The 26,382-nt window shown below is 37.2% G+C and overlaps 1 protein-coding gene across 1 annotated transcript; it reads left to right on the forward strand.

The window, feature by feature from the left end:
• The first annotated feature begins 919 nt into the window (after window positions 1-919).
• On the forward strand, window positions 920-1,858 carry LOC143391070 (olfactory receptor 8G1-like). The gene has a single exon (XM_076843631.2). The coding sequence runs from the start codon at window positions 923-925 to the stop codon at window positions 1,856-1,858; it is 936 nt and encodes a 311-aa protein (XP_076699746.1). The 5' UTR covers window positions 920-922.
• The last annotated feature ends 24,524 nt before the right edge of the window (window positions 1,859-26,382 follow it).

The raw sequence follows: 26,382 nt of genomic DNA on the forward strand, positions 1-26,382 counted from the left end.
AATATCTGCTTTGTGAATTAAATGGATAAAAGTAGTTTGTTTCCAAACTGATACCATGTTTATAGGTAATAACATGATCGTGACATTGCTCATAATCTGATGAGGTCTCTGCCAATTTAATTATGAAGTAAGTGTCACATTTATTCTCTATACAGATATAAAATTAAGACAAAAAATATATATTTCATTCTTAATGGTTTCAGTGAGTAAGTGAGTGGGCCTATGAACCCATGCTATTTGACTTTAAGGTCTGGGCATTAACCACAATTGATTGGATTTCCCTCATGTGTTGGTCTTGAGAACACAAACTGGCTAAATGTGAGCTAACCCACTAGCAGATTGCACAGTAGTTGTTACAGATGTTGTTTAATTTCAATAACATTTGACAAATCTAATGATTTGATGGAAATACTGACTTTCTAAGAATTATTTTAAAAAATTAAAGTAACGGGTGATAGTAAGAACTTTGCTCACAACTTGCAGAAACTAAAAAGCCTTACGCAGGTTCTGCCTTCTCCAAATTGTCAGCCTGTTCTACCCATTGACATTGACTTCTCTAAACATTTAGCTTTGCAAGTCTCAAGTAAGAAATACTGGCTTGAAATCATTGAAATGTTCAAAATAGGAGACACTTTAAAGGGCTCAATGTTTTTAAAAAATGACTAAAATTTACTCCATTATATGAAGTACATTTATAAGAAGTACATTCCATACATACATTTACAATTAAAAATAATTCTGAATAAATATTAAACTGTGACAAAGATTATTTATGTAAACTGAGCCAGTTTATCTAGAGGTCAAAGAGATACATAAACCAGAAATCATATATATGATGAACTCTCATGTATATGGAAAAGAGTAACGAAGTCCCTCCAACAATCATGGTTTCCGTCTCCCTTTCAGAAACAGAATAAAGGACATGGCAGCAGGAAATCATTCCAGAGTGACTGAGTTCATCCTGGCTGGACTCTCTGAGAAGCCAGAGCTCCAGCTGCCCCTCTTCCTCCTTTTCCTAGGAATCTACATGTTCACATTACTGGGTAACCTTGGTATGGTCACACTGATTGGGCTCAGCTCTCACCTGCATACTCCTATGTACTTTCTCCTCAGCAGTCTGTCCTTGATTGACCTGTGTCATTCTACTGTGATCACTCCCAAAATGCTGGTGAACTTTGTGACAGAGAAGAACGTCATCTCCTACCCTGAATGCATGACTCAGCTCTACTTCTTCCTGCTTTTTGCTGTTGCAGAGTGTTACATGTTAGCTGCAATGGCCTATGACCGCTATGTGGCCATCTGTAGCCCACTGCTTTACCATGTCATCATGTCCTCCCAGACCTGCCTTTCCCTGATTTTAGGGGTGTATATTATAGGTGTGGTTTGTGCATCAGCTCATACAGGCTGCATGATTAGGATCCAATTCTGCAAATTTGATGTGATCAACCATTATTTCTGTGATCTTCTTCCCCTCCTGAAGCTTTCTTGCTCCAGTACCTATGTCAATGAAGTGCTGATTTTATTTTTTGGTACATTTAACATCTTTGTCCCAATCTTGATGATCTTTGGATCTTACATCTTCATTATAGCCAGCATCCTGCGCATTCGCTCCAATGAAGGCAGAGCCAAAGCCTTCAGCACCTGCAGTTCCCACATTGTGGCTATTGCTGTCTTCTTTGGTTCTCTAGCATTCATGTACCTTCAGCCATCATCAGTCAGCTCCATGGACCAAGGGAAAGTGTCCTCTGTGTTTTATACAACTGTTGTGCCCATGCTGAATCCCCTGATCTATAGTCTGAGGAATAAAGATGTCAATGTTGCCCTGAAGAAAATGCTACACAGAAAAACATTTCTGTGAAGAGAAATAATGTGTGGACGATTTATTAGATCTAAGTCATTGACTTCATGTTATGAATCAATGTCATGTAGTTTAGTCTATTTGTAAATATTTTTCCTCATTTGCTAGGATTTTTGATATTATTTCTTATGACTATGGTCTTTTTAATTTTTTTTTCTCAGCATAGTTCTATCTCATGTGTATCATAGAAGAAAAAATGAGAAGAAATGCTAATAATGGCAAATATCCTTATAACCATTAGTGCTGACCCCCTCACTTTACAATTCTACTATACAATTGACAAAAACTCATTTCTCAACTACAATGAAAATGACATCTTTCAAAGTTGATTACCACCTTCTTTCTTCCATCTATATAAGCTGCATAAAGCTTATAAATATTGTGCTATAATTTCTAGCTTTAGGCCTCCTCTTTCTTCTATATGTCCTATTTGTCTAATTTCCAATAACCTAATGTGGATGACAACCTTTCTGCATACCCAGAGCAGAATATAATTTATTTGGGGCTCCTCTTTCTTTCATATGCCCTATTTGTCTTTCTAATTTTTTTCTCTCTTACTTCAGACTTGAACAATACTTTAAAACCTATGTTCAGAGAGACATATGTTCAGGTCGTGCCCAACCCAGTATACCTGTGGGAATTTCCCTATACTCTTCTAATTTGCTCTTCCATGACTATTTTCTTCTTTTCTCTTTTTTTAATTGATTTAAAAAAAATAAATGACATTAGAATGCATTATAATTCTTGTTACACATTTAGAGCACAATTTTTCATATCTCTGTTTGTATATAAAGTATGTTCACACCAATTCATGTCTTCATGCGTGTACTTTGGATAATGATGTCCAACACATTCCACCATCCTTGCTAAACCCCTGCCCCTTCCCTTCCCTCCCACCTCTGTGCCCTATCTAGAGTGTGTTTATTTCTCCCATGCTCCCCTTCCCTACCCCACTATGAGTCAGTTACCTCATATCAGAGAGAACATTCCCTGCCTATTTTCCAAACTGCACAGGATTCTGCTCCTGCCACAGGTCCTCTCTGTATATCTTGCTTACTGCCACATCTAGGACCTAGAACAGCTGCTGTAATCTCTTAACTCCTTGACAATTTCATCATTTTCTTTTTTTATGAAATATTTCAAGAAAAACTGCAACCTACCCAATCCTATCAGCATCAATTAATGTCTGGTCATCTCTCCATGGATTTGCCTGTGGTTTTAAAATTATTTTTTGCTGTTCATAACCCTTATATTTAATTTTGGAGAATTCCTCAAGGGTTGGTAAGATAATAATGATGTTTTGACCTATAGTACACAAGCTTTAGAAGCTTTCATCCTGACATACTTTTGTGGCCAATCCTAGGGTAGAGGTGGTAATTTTCAAATGCCTGATCTCCTAATTCATTGAATCCTATGAATAGTCAAGAAGTCCCTACAACAGTACTTATTTTTCCTTGATTTTCAAGCATGTGACATAGGCAGGTCAAAGAATTATAAGAGTATCTGACACATGGTAGACCAATTTAGCAAATCTGAAGGCAGATAATTGAAATTCAATAATCCAATCTGAATTACAGCAATTCTGCATATCCAGAGCCAATTATAATATATTCTATGTTGCCATTGAGTGCCGCAGTCTGTCTGAGCCACCACACAAGCCTTGTAGATTCAAACAGCAACCTTTATTCCCGAACTCTCACCTGCACTCTACACGAATGTTCTGGGAAAATACAGCCTCCACCAGGCTCTGCATACCAAATACCCTCTGAATCCCACGAGGACTCAATGGGAACTCAAGGAGCGGGCGCCTGAGGTAGCAGGAAACGCCCTATTCCCAGCAGGATCCACTCTAAACCCGGATCCACCCTAATCCAGCAGGATCCACCCTAATCCCTGAGCAGGGTCACCTTTCAAAGCAAAATGCCATGCGTCATTCCTACTTGGCTATGGCTCTCAGCAATTGAGAAATCTATATCCTAAGTAGATATTCAGCGAGACATGTAAATATATTATAATATGCTTGAAGCGGGGGAGGAGAATATTGATGATTAAATGTAATGACCTATATTGTCATATCCAGGAGAAATATTTAATTTCTTTTTTTTCTTGATGAGGATAGTTGTTTTGATCATGTCACAGGTCATGCAGCCTATTTTATTATTCATGTTTTCACAGACTTTTGCATCATGAAAACTGTAGTTTGTCCCAGACTTTAGTGGAATGGCAGGCAGAGATTGAAGATCTATAGTCCACTGGGAACACTAATAGTGTGTCATATGTTACATTTATCATACCAAGTAGATTTCCTAATTGCCTGAGCAAATGCTAAATTGATTGTGGACTCTGAATCTGAGCTAGAGCCGATCTTTTTTTTTTTTTTTTCCCCACTTGAAGCTGAGGGAAATGATGTCTCTCAAATATTAGCTTATTTTCAGTGACTATGTTACCCCTGGATAATGTGTGAATCATCTACCAGAATTTTTTTAGAAAAAAAAATGTACCTCTCAAAGCTATAGAGATGTAAAAGTTATTTCCTCAGAAAATTCTCTCTGAAAAATCACCTGAATAAATTTGCCATATTATCTCTATCTTTTCTCTCAGAGAAAACAATAGTTTCTTTTTAGTCTTTACTGCTTTTGAAAATCATATGATGATTTGAATTTTTATTCATTATATTTCCCTTGTTTCAGTGGACTATAAACTCCAAGGAGAAAGAATATACACTCAAACATTCATTAATGACCATACAAGACTCTCGTGGTTTCCCATGTCACATTCTCTCTTTGCCTGTCATTTCAGCAGACATGAGGAACACTTTTTAGTCCTTTGTAATCCAAGAACCAGCCTTCACTTATGGTATTCTCCTTCAAATCAGCAACTTGAGCTTTTAAACTTTACTCTGAAAACTTCTTTTCAACTCCAGATATCCACTTGCCTTTTTTACAAGTGAGCCCACTAGTTCTTATGCATATATTAGGCTTTCCCAGTGGGGCAGGATATTGTGTAAGGACACTGTCCATCTTCCTGTTCCTCAGAAAGATCATCTAGGAAAACACCATGTGCACCTGGGTGCATCTAACAGGATGTACTGGAAAATTAAGCCACCATTGCCTGTAGCAGCATTTAAATAACTTGCTCCAATAGTAGCTCTTTCTAATTTTAACTCAACTTTGCAAATATTTCTCAACAATTAACAGACTAATTCCAAATTTAAAAAAATAAAGTTCAAAAAACATTTTATTTATTTTAATTGATATTTTATGTTTATTATGCTTACCATATTGTGTATGCATATCTCTCTCTATATACACACAAATATATACAAATACACATTGTTGAGATAATTATAATATGAATTGCTTTATATTTTGACTTTTTTGTAGTGAAAATGCTTAAAATATACTCTGTAATATTTAGGAATGCAACAAATAGTATTAAATATAATCAAACTTTGTACTATAGATATCTTGAATTTATTCCTTCCATTGATTGGAAATTGTATATCCTTGGACCAAAATATGTCCTCTACCCCAGTCACTAGTAACAGCTTTGTATTTTCAACTGTATTGAGAACAATTTTTCTAGATTGCACATATAAGTGAGCTCACGAAGTTTTGTTTTTCTGTGCCTGGGTTATTTCACTGAACTTTAGGTTCTCTGCCTCTATCCATGTGGTCACAAATGAAAGAATTTTATTTTGGGTTGTAAAGGAAACAAAAGGAGACAGAGGCAAGGTGCAAGGGCAGAATGACAGAATGGCAGAATGCTCCCTGTCCAAGCTGCCAACTTTTTTTATATTAATAGGTTACATTAGGTCACTGGCATCAGTAGTACAATATTTCTCATTGAGTCATTAGACAGGTTATAGTTAGCAACATTACACAGCTTATTCCTCAGTTACATACTATAGTTGCAATGTGCAATGTTAGGAGCTTTGTGTAGCTCTCAAGAAAGTCCATTATTTAAAGTTACTATTATGTGGGGAGCTTGGTGAAACATGTGGTTGTCTAACAAGAGAGTTTCTTTTTTCCAAGGAGCTGTTTGCCTAAGATCAAGGTTAAGGCTGGTAAGACTCTAATACAGAGCCTCCTTATGCAGGGCATTGCTATAGCAGCCAGGCATTTCCTAGCAGCTAGGCATTCTGTGCCTTTGCACAGAAACTCCCTTAGCCACCAAGCATGCCACGGTCATAAAACTCATCAGAGACCCCAATCCCAAACACAGAACCCTTACATTCGGTAACGAATATTATTATATTCTATAAGGTATCACATTTTCTTTATCCATTCATTGGACACCTAGGATTTTTTCATTTCTTGGCTAATGTGAATAGTGCTACAAAGAATATTGGAATGTAGATGTCATTCTCTTGTGTATATATAAGCAATAGAACATTGCTGGATCACATGGCAGTTTTATTTTTAATTTTTTGAAGAATTAACATACTGTTTTCTGTAATGGCTCTACTAATTTACATTACTACCAACAGTGTATAAATGCCTCCTTTTCTCCACGTCCTCTCTTCCATTTTTTTCTTTCCTTCCTTATTTTTTTTTTTCAATTCAAGGGCCTCATGCATGCTAAAAAGATTCTCTACCATTTAGTGATATCTCAAAGCCTCTTTAATCTTTTGATGATTGCTATTGTTACTAAGATTAGGTGATAATTTCATTATGGGTTGACTTGTATTTAACTGATAGTTATTGATGTTTAGTGTTTTTTTCATATACCTATTAGCCATTTGTATGTCTTCTATTGAGAAACATCTAGTCAGGTTATTTACTAATTTTTTATTAGGCTACTAGGGATTTTTTTTTTTTTGCTTTGAATTTTTGGAGCTTCTTGTATATTCTGGATGTCAATGCCTTGTCAGAGAGTTTCCAGATATTTTCTTCCATTCTATAGGTTGTCTCTTCTCCCTGTTAACTATATTTTTTGGCTCCTAAGAAACTAGAGCCAGGGGCTGGGGATGTGGCTCAAGCGGTAGCGCGCTCGCCTGGTGTGTGTGCGGCCTGGGTTCGATCCTCAGCACCACATACAAACAAAGATGTTGTGTCCGCCAAAAACTAAAAAATAAAGAAATAAATATTAAAATTCTCTCTCTCTCTCTCTCTCAAAAAAAAAAAAAAAAGATCTTTGAAAAAAAAAGAAGCTAGAGCCAAAGAACATAGCTTGATATAATCTAATTTTTCTGTTTTTGTTTTTTGTGTTAGAGGATCTTGTCCAAAAACATTGTTGCCCATTTCAGTGTCCTGAAGTATTTCCATTAAATTTAAGTTTTAAGTAGTTTTATTTTTCCAATTTTAAACTTACTCCTTAATTCATTTTGAGTGATAAGAGAGAGAGAAGTCCAGTTTCTCTTTTCTGTGTGTGATTTCCATTTTCCCTGCACCATTTATTGAACACTAACTGTGTGTATTTTTAACAACTTTGTCAAAAATCAATTGGCTTAAGATTTGTGGGTTTACTTTTCAGTGCTCTTTTCTGTTCCACTGGTCTGTGTGTCTGAATTCATGCCAATACCATAAATATAGTTATCATTATAGTAGCTTCATAGTATATTTTGAAGTCAGATAGTGTGATGCCTCCTGCTTTCTTCCTTGGCTTAAGAGAGCTCTGGCTACTTGGAGTTTTTTTGTTCTTATATATAAAATTTTAAGTGTTTTACATAATTAATTGAAGAATATCACATCAGAAATGATGATATGGATTCTGTTCAAATCATAGATCACTTTGGGTTGAATGGATTTTTAATAATATTGAATATGTCAAATCCATGAATAAGAGAGTTTTTCCATGTTTTGTGTTCTTTTCAATTTCTTTCATGAGTACTTTATATTGTAGAAATCTTTCCACCTTTTTAAATTAAATTTGTTCTTAAGTTTCTTTATAGTTATTATAAATAGGTTTCTTCCTTGATTTGTATTTTAGATAACTTGCTATTGAATATTAATCACATTACTGACTTTTTTTTTGGTTGTAGGTGAACACCATACATTTTATTTATTTTTATGTGTTGTTGAGGATCGAACTCAGTGCCTCACACGTACTAGGCAAATACTTTACACTGAGCAACAAACCCAGCCCATATACTTCTGTTTGATTTAATAGATTTTTTATTGTTAGTTTGGTGTATTGTATAGGTAATATCACTTCATGTGCAAACAGTGGCATTTGACATATTTTCCATTTTTTTAATGATTATTATTTCTTCCTTGATTGCTTTATGGAATCCACTACCATTAAAAGTGCTAGAAAAATTTCCTTGACTTGTTTCAGATATTAAAGAGAAATTTCCTCATTCTAGTTCAGTACATTATTGGCTGTTAGCTTATGCTATATGTGGTTTTAATTATATTGAGGTATCTTACCTCAATTTTTAATTTATTCAGAATTTTTATTTTGAAAATATAATGTTATATTTTATCAAATACTATTCTGCATCTATTGAGGTGATCATACAGGTTTTCTCCTTTTTTTGATGTGGTATATAACATTTATTGATTTGTATATTTTAAACTCTCTTTGCACCCCAGGAATGAATCCCAATTAATCATGGTAAAAATATTTTAATAAGCTCTTGAACTTGGTTTGCTAGTATTATGAGGATCTGCATCTATCTTGAAGTTCTGAATTTTTCAGTTGACTGAATATGAATTAATCTGAAGTGCCAGCACTATCTTTTGCATCCTACTTTCTATCCCATTGTCTGCAAGATAAACCCATTGCAGCTATGTGAAATATTGAATATGGGGAAACCACTAGAGATAAAAGAAATTTATAATTACTTCTTTTTGCAAGATTTGATAGTTTTGTGATGTGATTCTGGCAGGAAGTCATTATCATGATTGTTCCTAATCAGACCCTTACTATCATAGATTGTATTTTTGTTATATCAGCTAACATATGTACAGAGCTAGTGACATTCATACCAAGAGCCTGCAAGGGTGGTGCTCAGAACTGCCCACCAGTATTATCAGAAACATTTTCTACTACAGAACAAGGGAATTCTGCTGAATTCTGGAAGGAAAAGATTTTGCCTGAATTCCAGACCTTGACTTTCAAAACCTTAGAATGCTCTGCTGCACTGTTCCACCCTATGCACATAGTGATTCACATGGCCATTAGCAAATCTGTAGCTGTCCCCATTGCAATATTCACACTCACAAAGGAGTGGAAGTTACCTCACATTTTAGTGTGTACTGAAAAGTTGAATTTGATAAGCACTGCTTTGCTTACTCCTTTAAACTCAGACATTGAAATGTGTCCCCCCCCCCAACTTAATACCTTTTCCCAAACTTTCTACCAAAAATTCCATTTACAAATTTCTGGAGACTTTGTATGCTATACACTGTTGTAAGCACTATGTCAAGTTTATATTCTAATATTTTTTAAAAACCCATAAATACTGCATAATAATACCGAATTAACTAGTGCTAAGCACAACTTCAGAGATATACTGATAGGCACTTAGAAAAAATCCCATTAAAAGGGTAATAAATCTGCCTTCACTATTAAAAAGGGTTTCTGTATTATAGAGGGGTAAGAAAGAGAGAAAAGCTAAAGGAAGATGATGAGATGAAACTGAGAGTCTCCCAAAAGCCTATATTACTTGAGACTTGTTGAGATATCAGAGACAAAAATCCATAAAAAGAGTTGGTTGTCATTGACTGTAGCAAATACACTGCTCTGGCACAGGATTTTTATAGCTGGGGAAGCTGTACACATGTAGGGTCAAGGGACAGATGGGAACTTTTTGTACTCTCCACCCAATTTTATTGTGAAACTGAAATTGCTTTAAAACATAAAGTCTACTTAAAAAAAAAAAAAAAACAGTATGTATGGAGACCATAGAGGAAAAAATGGATCCACTAAACTCTGAAACACATCAGCTCCTGATCTGTTCATCTTCTAAGACAGCAATTGGGAGTGGGATGGGAAAGTTCTGCTTCCACAAACATCACAGAGAAGGTGTCCAATTATCCTATCTTGGTTTAAAAGTTACTTCCTCACATACTTAAGAGAATGGGCTGCAAGATAGGAGGCGTCTGGTTCACCCATCAGAAGCTGGACTCATATTCAGCCAGTGGACACTAGAAGGGCCATGTCTAAGACCGAGATCCTGACACATCACTATATATTATTACAGTTACTACGAGAATACCCCAGGTACTTCCCTGTGTCCAGCTACCTTGGCGGGTCACCAGGTACCCTAGAATTCCCCTCTCCTCCAGTTGCTAAAGGGGTAGGACCTGGCCCAGCAGCCCTGCATTGCTTCCATGGCTGGTATGTAATTTAATCATCTGAGTCACATCATAACCTTTATTAAATATTTTGATCAAGGTCAGCTTTATGAGCGTGCAAACTGTTCAGTCACACAGGTTTCACACTTAGTTTATTGCTTGGCTGTCACCGTTTTAAAAATTTTTTAAAATAAATTTTGAAAAAGTAAAAAAAAAAAGAGTTGGCTGTAAGATTATAAAAATCTTACAGAGACACAAAAATTACTTTTAACTTTACATATAGAACATAAATATTTAGATGATTTTAAAAGTTTTATACTTAGTAAAAGCATTCTGGATTTATCTGTTTCAATGTGCATTAATATAAAAAAGAGCTATGGGGAAGACATGCTGAGAAAATCAATTATCACCCCACTGTTATGAAACACAGAGTACAGTGAAAAAACAACTATAAGTCTACAATGTTCTTATGAAGAGACAGGAACTGTGTTAGGCAACTCGCAAGTGTAATGCTATTTATTGTTTATAAGGCAATATTATTTATATCTCTGTATCCTAGAGGTTTGGAGAATTAAAATTATTTTCCTAGCCACCTAGAAAGTATGAGGTTGACTGGGAATTTGAACCTAGGTATAAAATGTCACATCACAATTTAAGTGCTTAAAGATAGAAGTAATTATTGCATTAGATTTAAATTTCCAATTGTATGGTGTATGAGCTCAAATAATCAGTCTATCTACCATCTCCAGATTTTTTTTTTCATTTTTTTTTATTGTTGGTTGTTCAAAACATTACATAGTTCTTGATATATCATATTTCACACTTTGATTCAAGTGGGTTATGAACTCCCATTTTTACCCCATATACAAATTGCAGAATCACATCAGTTACACTTCCATTGATTTATATATTGCCATACTAGGGTCTGTTGTATTCTGCTGCCTTTCCTATCCTTTACTATCCCCCTCCCCTCCCCTCCCCTCCCCTCTTCTCTCTCTACCCCCTCTACTGCAGTTCATATCTCCCCCTTGTATTATTTTTCCCTTTCCCCTCGCTACCTCTTGTATGTAATTTTGTATAACCCTGAGGGTCTCCTTCCATTTCCATGCAATTTCCCTTCTCCCTCCCTTTCCCTCCCACCTCTCGTCCCTGTTTAATGTTAATCTTCTTCTCATGCTCTTCGTCCCTACTCTGTTCTTAGTTACTCTCCTTATATCAAAGAAGACATTTGGCATTTGTTTTTTAGGGATTGGCTGGCTTCACTTAGCATAATCTGCTCTAATGCCATCCATTTCCCTCCAAATTCTATGATTTTGTCATTTCTTAATGCAGAGTAATACTCCATTGTTTATAAATGCCACATTTTTTTTTATCCATTCGTCTATTGAAGGGCATCTAGGTTGGTTCCACAGTCTTGCTATTGTGAATTGTGCTGCTATGAACATCGATGTAGCAGTGTCCCTGTAGCATGCTCTATTTAGGTCTTTAGGGAATAGACCGAGAAGGGGAATAGCTGGGTCAAATGGTGGTTCCATTCCCAGCTTTTCAAGAAATCTCCATACTGCTTTCCAGATTGGCTGCACCAATTTGCAGTCCCACCAACAATGAACAAGTGTACCCTTTTCCCCACATCCTCGCCAGCACTTGTTGTTGTTTGACTTCATAATGGCTGCCAATCTTACTGGAGTGAGATGGTATCTTAGGGTGGTTTTGATTTGCATTTCTCTGACTGCTAGGGATGGTGAGCATTTTTTCATGTACTTGTTGATTGATTGTATGTCCTCCTCTGAGAAGTGTCTGTTCATGTCTTTGGCCCATTTGTTGATTGGGTTATTTGTTATCTTGTTGTCTAATTTTTTGAGTTCTTTGTATACTCTGGAAATTAGGGCTCTATCTGAAGTGTGAGGAGTAAAGATTTGTTCCTAGGATGTAGGCTCCCTATTTACCTCTCTTATTGTTTCTTTTGCTGAGAAAAAACTTTTTAGTTTGAGTAAGTCCCATTTGTTGATTCTAGTTATTAACTCTTGTGCTATGGGTGTCCTATTGAGGAATTTGGAGCCCGACCCCACAGTATGTAGATCGTAGCCGACTTTTTCTTCTATCAGACGCCGTGTCTCTGATTTGATATCAAGCTCCTTGATCCATTTTGAGTTAACTTTTGTGCATGGTGAGAGAAAGGGATTCAGTTTCATTTTGTTGCATATGGATTTCCAGTTTTCCCAGCACCATTTGTTGAAGATGCTATCCTTCCTCCATTGCATGCTTTTAGCCCCTTTATCAAATATAAGATAGTCGTAGTTTTGTGGATTGGTTTCTGTGTCCTCTATTCTGTACCATTGGTCCACCCGCCTGTTTTGGTACCAGTACTGTTACTGTTTTTGTTACTATTGTTCTGTAGTATAGTTTGAAGTCTGGTATCGCTATACCGCCTGATTCACCCTTCCTGCTTAGCATTGTTTTTGCTATTCTGGGTCTTTTATTTTTCCATATGAATTTCATGATTGCTTTCTCTATTTCTATAAGAAATGCCATTGGGATTTTGATTGGCATTGCATTAAACCTATAGAGAACTTTTGGTAATATCGTCATTTTGATGATGTTAGTTCTGCCTATCCATGAACAGGGTATATTTTTCCATCTTCTAAGATCTTCTTCTGTTTCTCTCTTTAGGGTTCTGTAGTTTTCATTGTATAAGTCTTTCACCTCTTTTGTTAGGTTGATTCCTAAGTATTTTATTTTTGGGGGGGGATATTGTGAATGGAGTGGTTGTCCTCATTTCCATTTCAGAGGATTTGTCGCTGATATACAGGAATGCCTTTGATTTATACGTGTTGATTTTATATCCTGCCACTTTGCTGAATTCATTTATTAGCTCTAATAGTTTCTTTGTAGACCCTTTTGGGTCTGCTAGGTATAGAATCATGTCATCTGCAAATAGTGATAATTTAAGTTCTTCTTTTCCTATTTTTATGCCTTTAATTTCTTTCGTCTGTCTAATTGCTCTGGCCAGTGTTTCAAGAACTATGTTAAACAGAAGTGGTGAGAGAGGGCATCCCTGTCTTGTTCCAGATTTTAGAGGGAATGCCTTCAATTTTTCTCCATTCAGAATGATTCTAGCCTGAGGCTTAGCATAGATTGCTTTTACAATGTTGAGGTAAGTTCCTGTTATCCCTAGTTTTTCTAGCGTTTTGAACATAAAGGGATGCTGTACTTTGTCGAATGCTTTTTCTGCATCTATCGAGATGATCATATGGTTCTTATTTTTAAGTCTATTGATGTGGTGAATAACATTAATTGATTTCCGTATATTGAACCAGCCTTGCATCCCAGGGATGAATCCTACTTGATCATGGTGCACAATTTTTTTGATATGTTTTTGAATCCGATTTGCCAGAATTTTATTGAGGATTTTTGCATCTAGGTTCATTAGAGATATTGGTCTGTAGTTTTCTTTCTTTGAAGTGTCTTTGTCTGGTTTAGGAATCAGGGTGATGTTGGCCTCGTAGAATGAATTTGGAAGTTCTCCCTCTTTTTTTATTTCCTGAAATAGCTTGAAAAGTATTGGTATTAGTTCCTCTTTAAAGGTTTTGTAAAACTCTGCTGTATACCCATCCGGTCCTGGGCCTTTCTTAGTTGGTAGTCTTTTGATGGTTTCTTCTATTTCCTCAATTGATATTGGTCTGTTTAGGTTGTCTATATCCTCCTGCCTTAATCTGGGCAGGTCATATGACTTAAGAAATTTATCGATGCCTTCACTATCTTCTATTTTATTGGAGTATAAGGATTCAAAATAGTTTCTGATTATCTTCTGTATTTCTGAAGTGTCTGTTGTGATATTGCCTTTTTCATCCCGTATGCTAGTAATTTGATTTCTCTCTCTTCTTCTCTTCGTTAGCATGGCTAAGGGTCTGTCGATTTTATTTATTTTTTCAAAGAACCAACTTTCAGTTTTGTCAATCTTTTCAATTGTTTCTTTTGTTTCGACTTCATTAATTTCAGCTCTGATTTTAATAATTTCTTGCCTTCTACTTCTTTTGCTGTTGTTTTACTCTTCTTTTTCTAGGATTTTGAGATGGAGTATGAGATCATTTATTTGTTGGTTTTTTCTTTTTTTAAGGAATGAACTCCAAGCAATGAATTTTCCTCTTAGAACTGCTTTTAATGTGTCCCATAGATTCCGATATGTTGTGTCTGTGCTTTCATTTATCTCTAAGAATTTTTTAATTTCCTCCTTGATGTCTTCTATAACCCATTGATCACTTAGTAACCAATTGTTCATTCTCCAAGTGATGCATGTTTTTTCCTTCCTTCTTTTATCATTGATTTTCAGTTTCATTCCATTATGATCAGATAAGATGCATGGTATTATCTCCACTCCTTTATATTGTCTAAGAGTTGCCCTGTGACATAATATATGATCTATTTTTGAGAAGGATCCATGTGCTGCTGAGAAAAAAGTGTAACTGCTTGATGTTGGGTGGTATATTCTATATATATCAATTAAGTCTAGGTTATTAATTGTGTTATTGAGTTCTATAGTTTCCTTATTCAACTTTTGTTTGGAAGATCTGTCTAGTGGTGAGAGAGGTGTGTTGAAGTCTCCCATGATTATTGTATGTTGGTCTATTAGACTCTTAAACTTGAGAAGAGTTTGTTTGATGAACATAGCTGCACAATTGTTTGGGGCATATATATTTATGATAGTTATGTCTTGTTGGTGTATGGTTCCCTTGAGCAGTATGTAGTGTCCCTCTTTATCCCTTTTGATTAACTTTGGCTTGAAATCTATTTTATTTGATATGAGTATGGACACTCCTGCTTGTTTCCGAAGTCCATATGAGTGATATGATTTTTCCCAACCTTTCACCTTCAGTCTATGTATGTCTTTTCCTATCAAATGCGTCTCCTGTAGGCAGCATATTGTTGGGTCTTGTTTTGTGATCCATTCTACTAGCCTGTGTCTCTTGATTGGTGAGTTTAAGCCATTAACATTTAGGGTTATTATTGAGATATGGGTTGTTCTTCCAGCCATATTTGTTTATTTATGTTACTAAACATGGTTTGTTTTCCTTTTTGATTATTTTTCCCCCCTTTACTGTCCTACCTCCCACTGTTGGTTTTCATTGTTATTTTCCATTTCCTCTTCCTGTAATGTTTTGCCGAGGATGTTTTGAAGACATGGTTTTTTAGCTGCAAATTCTTTTAACTTTTGTTTATCATGGAAGGTTTTAATTTCATCTTCCATCCTGAAGCTTAATTTCGCTGGATACATGATTCTTGGTTGGAACCCATTTTCTTTCAGTTTTTGAAATATGTTATTCCAGGATCTTCTAGCTTTCAGAGTCTGTGTTGAAAGATCAGCTGTTATCCTGATTGGTTTACCCCTAAATGTAATCTGCTTCCTTTCTCTTGTAGCTTTTAAAATTCTCTCCTTATTCTGTATGTTGGGCATCTTCATTATAATGTGTCTAGGTGTGGATCTCTTATGATTTTGCACATTCGGCGTCCTGTATGCTTCTAGGATTTGGGATTCTGTCTCATTCTTCAAGTCTGGGAAGTTTTCTCCTATTATTTCATTGAATAGGTGGCTCATTCCTTTGGTTTGGACCTCTATACCTTCCTGTATCCCAATGACTCTTAAGTTTGGTCTCTTTATATTATCCCATATTTCTTGGATGTTCTGCTCATGGTTTCTTAACAGTTTTGCTGAGCTGTCTATGTTCTTTTCAAGTTGAAATACTTTGTCTTCATTGTCTGATGTTCTATCTTCTAAGTGTTCTACTCTGCTGGTAGTATTCTCAATTGAGTTTTTAAGTTGGTTTATTGCTTCCTGCATTTCTAGGATTTCTGTTTGTTTGTTTTTTATTACCTCTATCTCCATGTATAGTTGATCTTTTGCTTCTTGGATTTGTTTATGTAATACATTGTCGAAGTGGTCGAAGTGATATTTCATTGTCTGATTTTGCTGTCTAATGTCTTCCTTGAGACTCCAGATCATCTGCAGCATGTATATCCTGAATTCTTTATCTGACATTCCATCTGCTGCAGCTATTACCTCTTCTAAAGTTGAGTTGACCTGCATTGCTTGTGGTCCTTTCTTTCCTTGTCTTTTCATATTGCTCGTGTTTCTTTCTGCTTAGTGAAACTGATGAGTTTTTGAAATTTTCCCCCTATATATTTATATTGCTCTTGTATAGTTTCAAAGTCTCCCTTGCAGGGGCGGGCGGAGCTCTGCTCCTCCTCCAATTGGGGTGATCTGTCTACCACGCTGGCGGGCCGCTGGGACTGTTCTGCCGGTCGGTCGCAGGTCTGCCTACCTTGGAGGCTCGGGCAGCGGCTCTGCTCTGCCCTTCCTCCAATTGGTGTGACGTGTCTACCACGTCCGTGAACCCCTGGGCCTGTTCTGCCGGTCAGTCGCAGATCTGACTACCTTGCAGGCGCGGGCGGCGGCTCTGCTCTGCCCCTTCTCCAATTGGGTTGTCGTGACTACCACGCCGGCAGGTCGCTGGGCCTGTTCTGGGTGCGGGCTCCGGCTCTGCTCTGCCCCTCCCCCAAGTGGTGTGATGTGTCTACCACGCCGGTAGGCCGCTGGGCCTGTTCCGCCAGTCTGTCACAGGCCTGCCTATCATGCGGGCTCGGGTGGAGGATCTGCTCTGCCCCTTCTCCAATTGGGGTGTCTTGACTACTACGCTGGCAGGTCGCTGGACCTGTTCTGGGCGCGGGTGGCGGCTCTGCTCTGTCCCTGCTCCAATTGGGTTGACGTGACTACGACGCTGTCGGGCCGCTGGGCCTGCTCCGACCGCGGGCGAAGGCTCTGCTCTGCCCCTACTCCAATTGGGATGACGGGTGACATGTCTACCACACCAGCAGGCCGCTGGGCCTGATCCGCCGGTCGGACGCGGTCTGCCTACCTTGCGGACTCGGGAGGCAGCTCTGCTCTGCCCCTCCTCCAATTTGTGTGACGTGTCTACCACACCAGTAGACCGCTGGGCCTGTTCCACCGGTCGGTCGCAAGTCTGTCTACCTTGCAGGCTCCGGCGGCTCTGCTCTGCCCCTACTCCAAATGGAGTGATGTGACTGCCACGCTGGCGGGCCGCTGGGCCTGATCCAGGCTCGGGGAGCGGCTCTGCTCTGCCCCTCCCCCAAGTGGTGTGATGTGTCTACCACGCCGGCAGGCCGCTGGGCCTGTTCTGCCAGTCTGTCACAGGCCTGCCTACATTGCGGACGCGGGTGGAGGATCTGCTTTCCCCCTACTCCAATTGGGGTTTCTTGACAACCACGCCGGCAGGTCGCTGGACCTGTTCCGGGCACGGGCGGCGGCTCTGTTCGGCCCCTGCTCTAGCCGGGGCGATGCGACACCACACCGGCGGGTCGCTGGGCCTGTTCCGGGCTCCGGCGGCGGCTCTGCTCCGCCCCTCTGGCCTCCACAGTATTCAGCAGGACCCGGACCGAGAAACAGTTTCCGCGGGTTCTTTATCCCTGGGCCAGAGCAGTTCCGGGAGCCAGAATTCGGCCTCTCAGGACTTGGTGCATGCTCCGACAGGAGCAGGCTCCAAGAAGCAGTTTCCGCGTGTTATTTAGCACTAAGTCTGAGCAATTTGTCTGCGAGACGCAGACAATTGTCAGCCTGAAATTACCTGATCTATAGCTGAAAGAGCTACAATCAGTCGAAAACAAGGATGGTGACGTCAGCTCTCCAAGATGGTGGCCGCTGGCTTCCTCCGTGGTCTGACCGGTGTGGAGAACCGAACTGGACCGTTTCTTTCCCCCGTCTCCAACCCAGAATTCAGCTCCGAGCTCAGCAAATGCCTAGCTGGCAGGAGCCCGCAGAATCAGCATCGCTGTATCTCTGCGCCACCAGCCCGTCGTTTCCCAGTGCGCACCGCAGACTCCAGCCGCGGGGCGATCTGCCGAACAAGCAGCGCTCCGTACGGACAGATCGCTCGCGTTTGAGCCCCTGAAGCTGATCCTCGTGCGATGAAAATCCTTCCACTAGGTTTTGGAGCACCCCAGTTTTACTGGAAATTCCTAACAAGATAGCTTTTAGCCGTTCTAACTCGTCATTTTCCCTCACAGTGACGCAGTACACGGAGTTACTGCACTCCCTTCGCGGCCATCTTCCCTACCTCCCCCCATCTCCAGATTTTACAGTGGAATACAAGAAACATGAATTATTGAAAACACAGCAGAGTGATCAGCAGAGAAGACTCTAGGGTTTTTCTTGTAAAACCCTTTTACAGTTTCAAAATTTGAGTAACTCTAACCACTACACTTAACCAAAAGTTCAACTAACGTAGATCAATCATAGTCCTCTGTGACTGTGGCCCTAGTGGTGGAACCCTTAAGTTAAATTTAAGCTTTTCTATTAATTTGTAACGATTCTTCAAATTAAATCAAAGGAAGATAATCACCTGATCTCACAACAGTTGTTTACAATACCCCTAAGACCTGCTATGCAGTAACTTCATTTTTATTTTAAAGTTGCTAACCTACTATGAGCAGCATATAACTCATCAGAATATGTCGTGGTTCACTAAAACCTGTTAATCGCACTTTCTGTGAACCACCCATATCATCTAGAAGCTTGTAAGAAACAAAGATGTCAAACCCCATTCAGAGGAGCTTGATCAGAATATGCATTTTGACAAGTCCTTGGCTGATCTTTATGTTCCAAGCTTTATTACTAATTAGTAAGTTTAGAGTTGACAGGAATCTATTTGAACGGAAATTAGACAATTGAGGAAATTATCAGTGGTAATTGCTTCTTTTCTCAGGAACCCATGATGGTTGTTACCTGGCAATCTAAACTCTAGACAATGTTTCCTGGCACATCAATCAGAAGTCCTCAGTAGTTTGTAATAGGTGAGGTATGTTGGCCAGTCTGAAGCTGGAAAGTACAAACTGAAAAGTTAAAGTTGAAGATGTTGACAGGTTTGTGGACAAGCTTCAAAATACCTGAGATGGAGAACCAGGCTCAGCCTTTTCAGCACTGAAGACTGCAGCATGCTGGGTGCCTGGGACTGCAAACACCAGTCCAGTGCTCTTCTCCTCCAAGTCAAAGAGGATATTGGAAATCAAAGTTGGCATTGAGGTTTCAGGCAGAAGAGAGATGAGTGTGTTCATTCACCTGTACTTGGAGACTCCTTGGTCTGGAAGTAAGTGCTGTGAACATTTAGGAATATATTCCCAATAATAAAACTCATTTATTTAATTATTCATATTTTCACAAAATGCATTTTTATCTTCCTATGATATGTCATATGTGTGTTAGTTATTGGGGATATGATGGAAAATAACTCTAGATGATCTCCTAGCCTATAGTATAGTTCACAGTTGGAAAAACAGATTGTTTAACACCGAGTTGTGTCATATTTATAGTCGCAGTTCCTGGGAGTTTGAGGTAGGAGGATCACTTGAGTGAGTCTAGGAATTGGAGCAAATTCCAAAAGCCAAACCCTGCCTCTTTAAAAAGAAAGAAATAAACAAGCTCAAAACAAAACAAACAAAAAATGGTCCTTAGAAGTTACAACTTTCTGAGCATTTTGTAGGAAGATCACATCAATGATAAGAAATTGCCGATGGTCTATGATGAGTATAGTTTTACTTAATATATAAAAGAAAATAAATATTTATCACACAACAGAGAGAAAGGGATTGGTAAAAACTTTTTCAATTAGAAGGAACAATAAACAAAATGTTGATATCTCAGCATACTACAGTGACACAGCCACATCAATGTTTACAGCAGCTCAATTCACAATAGCTAAACTATGGAACCAGCTTAGTTGCCCTTCAACAGGTGAGTGAATAAAGAAACTATGGTATATGTACACACAATGGAATGTTACTCAGCCATAAAGAGAGATAAGGATTAGAAAAAAAATTAGGATTACTGTGTTATTATAGGCTGGTTGTACTACCTGTTAAGTGGTATTGTGTTATTGGAAACTAGACATAAATTGGATGTAAATGTATGTTGTGAATTATGGACAATCACTAAAAAATTTCAAGACAAAAAGTCTAACGATATCTAAGTACCACTTGGTCATAATAAGGAAATGTTATTTAAAACAAAAAAGTCTAACACTGAGGGAACACAGACATCACTAAATCAGGATGATGAGTATTTGCAGGTAAGATGATTCTTATTCTGTCTTAAAAAGTACATTTAGGAAATCAAAATAGGAGAGGTGAGCACACAATCTAGTTTGCAATATTTTCTAAGTATTCACTTTTGCCCTGTTTATTAGTTGTGTGCACACTTTATCCCAATTATATTTTTTACTCTTTTTTAAACAAGTCTAGAAAATATAATATCCTTGACAGAACAACTAAAGATTAATATGTGGGCAGTTTGAAGGACAGGATGAGTGAGTATATGAACTTTGGAGCACAGAAGTGAAGGGCAACTCGCCTAAGCTTGTGTCATGGAGTCTTGTCAGAAGAGTCTGTACCCATGCATATGTATTTGGTTCTTAGGGTCTCAAGAAAGAGCATTGTATTAAGATTACCATGAGGGCAAAAAATAAGTGGTTGCTTAGATATTAAGTCACTAGCTGGAGAAATTTGGTGATGGGCAGAAGTGCAGTGATGATGGTCATTTGAGTGTGAACAGAGGACATTGAGATTCTCAGAGTTTTACTTATACATCCAGTGGTCATGTGTTTTATGTGCAGGAACATCAGTTGCATCCTGCTGCCCATAATGTTTTCCATTCAATAAGATAAAATAGTTTTTATTAATCTGTTCTTTCACTTTGGGTTGTTTTGGGTCTGTTTTCCACTTGGACTAGGAATCCTTTTCTGAAGGAGTCTCTGCTCCTGAAGCTGATCTCTTTCCCTCTGCCACTTCCCATCTTCTATGTAGATTAGCATGTTTATAGACTTGTGCACATGTAGTTTAAGCTTAGAAAATAAAAGAACTTTGAAACTCATCAGCCAACATGGTAATATATAACAAACCAAAACACAATGCCTGCTGAGAGGGGAAAATGTTGATATGGTTGAATGAATGAGAATAGAGAAATTAGACTTCTTGTGATTTTGTTCCAGTTTCTTCTCATGTTTGTTAAATAAACTCAGTAAACCAGATATACAGATCTAATATATGAGGTCAATTTCAGGTTTGGGGAATCCCCTGAGGATGACTGACCTAGACCAATATACAAAGCTCTGTAGCGATAAAGTGTGCACACAGAGCTGGCTCAGTATTTCCAACAAATGCAAATGTCATATACAGTCTGATGAGTACTCTCAGTGCAGACCAGTCTCACTTGAAATTCTTCTGCTTTAACACCTTGAAAGGATTCGTATTGTCTATAGTTACTACCACAGTTAAATCTCCTTAGCTTTACATAGTGTCACCTACTTGTGAAATTTCAGCACTTTTGTTTAAGTTGCTTCACTAGTACCTCCTCTCTTCTGGTTGTTAATGACCATAAGGAGTTATTTTCTTTCACCTCTTTGCCTGCATTAACATCTTTCATTTCTTCTGTTCCATGATATATTTTGTTCACTATTAAAGGTGTGACTTGCATATGACCTTTCTGCAAAGACTTTCTAGAGGTTCCTAAGCAGAATACATGATTCACTGCTCTGTGATTTTATGGCATCTGTGCCAATGTCACAGTTATGGAGTTCTACAGTGAAATAATTAAGGAAAAGTTCCTTGAAGTCAGACTTTGTGGCCTGTAATCCCAGCTCTGCCTTTTCCTACCTGCAAACATTTAAGAAGTTATGTAACTTCTCCATACCTCAGTATCCTCACATATAAAATGAAGGTAATATAAATACATACTGCATAATATGGATGGGAGAATTTGATGACTTAATAGATTAATGCGTTCAAATTAATGCCTGACACATAAACAGATGTATAAAAGTGCCTACCATTGTTATTACACTTTTTGTTATGAACGATTCCATGTTATGTTCAGCTCTTCCCTTGATGTGTGAATTCCATGGTCAAAGACCATGGCTAAGTTGTCTTTGTAGAACTAATAAAATTGTCCCAATTATGCTTGAGAAAAAGGAAGCAGTCAGTGAATTCACTGATCTCAGCAAGGTCAGGTGTTATATAAGTGGTCTTGTCCAAACTTTAATTCAGAGCAGAATTTGTCTTCAGTCTTTTCCTCTGCCTTTCTGGATAACTCTTTTTCCTACAATATGATCAGAAACCTATTTTTCTTAGGTATTCTTCTCCTTTCCTTCATTTCTAAGATAATTACATATAAAATAAAAACTTAGAAGCTGTAAACACATCAATTTCAAGACAGATTTCAGATCTGTATTTATGAAGAAGGTTCTGATCTATTCATTTTTCTCTCTCCCATAGTTTTATTGAGGACAAAGTTGAGCATCAATGATAGAATCACCATAAATGTAAATTCCTAAAATTTTTAGGCCATACTTCATGTTTTGCATTCCTGCTGTCAGAATTTAATCTTGTGTTCCTCTCAGCAAGCATCAATTGATATGGATACAAAATAAAGTACTAAATTATTCTTGACAAGAGACATTTCATGTAATTAATATTGAAAAGCCTTCTATATCCAGTACTTTAAGTACTATATGGGAATGTACATTAAAAAGATATTTAAATAATAAAGTATAGATAACATATTATGAGAAAAAGTAATTAATCAATAGCTTTTAACCTGTTTATTTTCTTTAAAATGGTTATCAAATTTTATTTGAGATTAATGAGTTTTATCGGGATATAGTTGACATAATTATGTGAAATTATGTAGTTAGCATACAATTATTGTTCATATTTTCCATTGTATTATTATTATTGTTATCATCATTATTAGTTTTATCTTGTGCTGGGTGTCACTTTTGCCACCTCACACAAACCCTTTACCAATGATCTATATCCCCAGATAAGGACTTTATTATTGTTTTTGAAGAAAATCTTAAAATTATAAATTATAAAATTTTAAAATTCTTTTTGAGAATTTTCAGAGTACAAATAAAAGATTGGTAAATCAGAGATAATATTGTCTCTTGCATGTATAGAATAGTGTGTAGGAGACATATTGGTGTCTTGATAAGTTGTGTATTTGCGTAAACATAAATTTATATATATGTATATATGTGGTATGTATATACACATACCAAAACCCATCATCACTTGTGTAAGTGTGTATACATAAGCACATATAACATGAAATCATCAGTACAATAAAACTAATGAACATAATCACCATTTATAGATGGTAATCTGCCACTTGACAATCTACCATTCCTGTTCAAAGGTACACAATTATCTGCTTTCTGTCAATATAGATTTGTTTGTATTTTCTATTTTTGGGGGGTGCTGGGGATTGAACTCAGAGGCACTGGAACACTGAGCCACATCCCCAGCCTTATTTTGTATATTTTTATTTAGACAGGGTCTCACCGAGTTGCTTAGTGCCTCGTTTTTGCTGAGGCTGGCTTTAAACGCGCCATCCTCCTGCCTCAGCCTCCTGAGCTGCTGGGATTACAAGGCATGTGCCACCAAGCCTGGTGATTTGTTTGCATTTTCTATGGTTTTATATTAACAGATTGTATAGAGGTACTTTTTTGAAATTCCCCTGTGTTGCTGCACATGTATCAGTTGTTAATTGCTTTGATTAACGAGTAGCATTACATTGGATGGGCAATGTAATGGGCACTTGTGGCTACAAGTGTTTTATAGTGATAGACATTTGTGTCATTTCCAGTTAGAGATACTCTTTGGCTTACCATGGGTTTACATCTGATATACTCATAACAAATTGAAAATATTGTAAAAAAAACACAGTATTTGGTATACCTAAGCTACTGACCATCCTAGCTTAGCAGCACACCACACCAAGAAGTATTGCTTATATCCCTTTATGATTATATAGCTAACTGGGAGCTGCAGTTTCCTGACATTGCCTAGCATCATGAATGTCATACCACATGTCAGCGGGTCTGGAAAAGATGATAATCCAAAATTCAAAGCATGGTTTCTACTGAATGCAAATTTCTTTCACACCATCACAACATCAAAAAAAAAGTGTAAATATTACACATCAGGGAACATGTGTATTACACTACTACAAATAAACTGAATATTCTTGTACAAGTATTTTTATAAACATATGCTTTCATTTCCCATAGGTAAATATATAGGTATGGGATTATGGGGATCATTTTAAGAAGCGAGAAACTCTTGCAAGCAAGTCAATCACAGAAGTTAAAACAATATTAGTGGGACATACGCAGGGCTGGAATTTTCCAGTTAGCAAGCAAGCAATTTACAGAAGAAAAAAATTAAAAAACAACCAGCTTACACCTCAGTTAACTGCATCTTGAGTCTGAACAGTTGCTACACAACCATATCCTGAGTTGGGAGACCTGTTTTGCAGCAAAATGACTACAGTTAATACCAAAATGTTGTATACATGAAGCAGGCATAGGAAAGGAAAGACAGTGGTATGGAATGAATTTGACATAATTTTCCTGTGTACACATATGAAAATAACCCAGTGAATCCCACCATTGTGGACATCTATAAGAATTGGGTCCTAATTATCATAAAATATATTCCATGTTTGTATAATTATATCAAAATGCATTGTATTGTCATGTATTACTAAAAAGAACCAATAAAAATAGAAAGTAGATTTTTAGATGTTCTCATCATGAAAATTATAAGCATGTGAGACAGTGACTATGTTTATTAGCTTCATTTAGCCATTCTGTAATGTGCATATATATCAAAGCATCAAGTTATATACAGTAAATACATACTTTTTATCAATTGAAATAAATAAGAAAAACTAAGGAATAAATATAGACCATCATTAATAATACTACATCAATAATGGTTCATTAGTTGTTACTAAGGTAGCATAATAATGTAAGATGTAAGTAATAGGGGAAAGAGTATACCAGTAAATGGGAGCTCTGTAAAAATCATCAAAATGCTTCAATAAATTTAAAATTGTTCTAAAATACAGTTAATTTTAAACTATGACAAAAAATAATGCATATCAGAGAAAACATTTTGCTAACTCACTATGGGGGCTAGGGAAAAATAGAGTTACTTTAGGTGGAGGAGAATGCAGGGAGGAGAGGAAGTATGTGGGCAGGAAAGATAGTAGAATAAATCAGACATTATTACCCTATGTACATATATAACTATACAACTTGTGTGATTCTGCATCATGTATAACCAGAAAAATAAGAAATTATATTCCATTATATGTGATGTATCAAACTGTATTCTACTGTCATGTATAACTAATTAAAAGAAAAGGAGACAGTAATCTAAAAGCAAGAAGAGAGGGATGGTGTATAAAGTAATTTAGTTCAAGTATCAAAAATGTATTCTCTTAAGAAATGATGTTTAAGTTCTTTTAGCCTTTAAAGTCTAATTTTCTTTATCATTTTGACACATTTTGCATTAGTTATCTGGAGATACATCTGTAATAACATGTAAACCAATAGTTTGGTTTTGTTTAGAGAAATATTTAAACTCAATCTTAAATAGGATTAAGGGATTCACACCAGGAGTTTTGATGGCTCAGAAATAAAGTCCATGGATAATGGAGCTCCTGATGTAGTTTACTCTATATTATTAGTGCACTGTGTTAGTTTTAGAATGGCCAGGGAACTGCCTTTTATGTGTCAGACTTATTCTCCTATCTTCCCTCCAGTTGAAGGTTTCAACATAATACAAATTGAAACGTAAAGGTCTGTGAACAAAGGTATAGATAAAAACAGGCTGCATTTTAGGTAAGCTGGAAGACAAGCAGAGAAACTTAATCACTTCTACCACCCCTCAAAAAACAAAAAGAAAATGGGAAAGAAGATGAATATAATACTCCTTGGAATACAGTAAACAAGGGTTTTATTTTTACTTAGTTAGTACCCTCCCTCTTAAGTCTAAAGAGAACAGGAATTTCTTCTTGCCTGTGTGGGTGGTGTTATTTCCTGCAGTGGGTATAGAAGTATACACTGTGTTGTTTGGGTCTCAGACTCACTATGCCACTTGATTTATCATGTTGGCTCATTGTATTTCAAGTCTATTGAAAATGTTGTGTTTCATGTGCTGTCTGAATTCAAGAATAAATTAGACTTGGCTTGAGAGAATTCTTGGTTGTCAATTGGATATAAGGACTTAGTAATCTAGAATTCACACTGGTGCTAAGATTTATTGCATAAGTAACTCAAGACTAATATTTCTAAATTGATGTTTAGAAATAACTAAGGATGATACCAATTATCTTGAATATTCTTGAAAACTTAGGCATAATTTATTTGACTT

The sequence above is a fragment of the Callospermophilus lateralis genome, chromosome 2, assembly GCF_048772815.1.
Source record: "Callospermophilus lateralis isolate mCalLat2 chromosome 2, mCalLat2.hap1, whole genome shotgun sequence".
NCBI lineage: Eukaryota > Metazoa > Chordata > Mammalia > Rodentia > Sciuridae > Callospermophilus > Callospermophilus lateralis.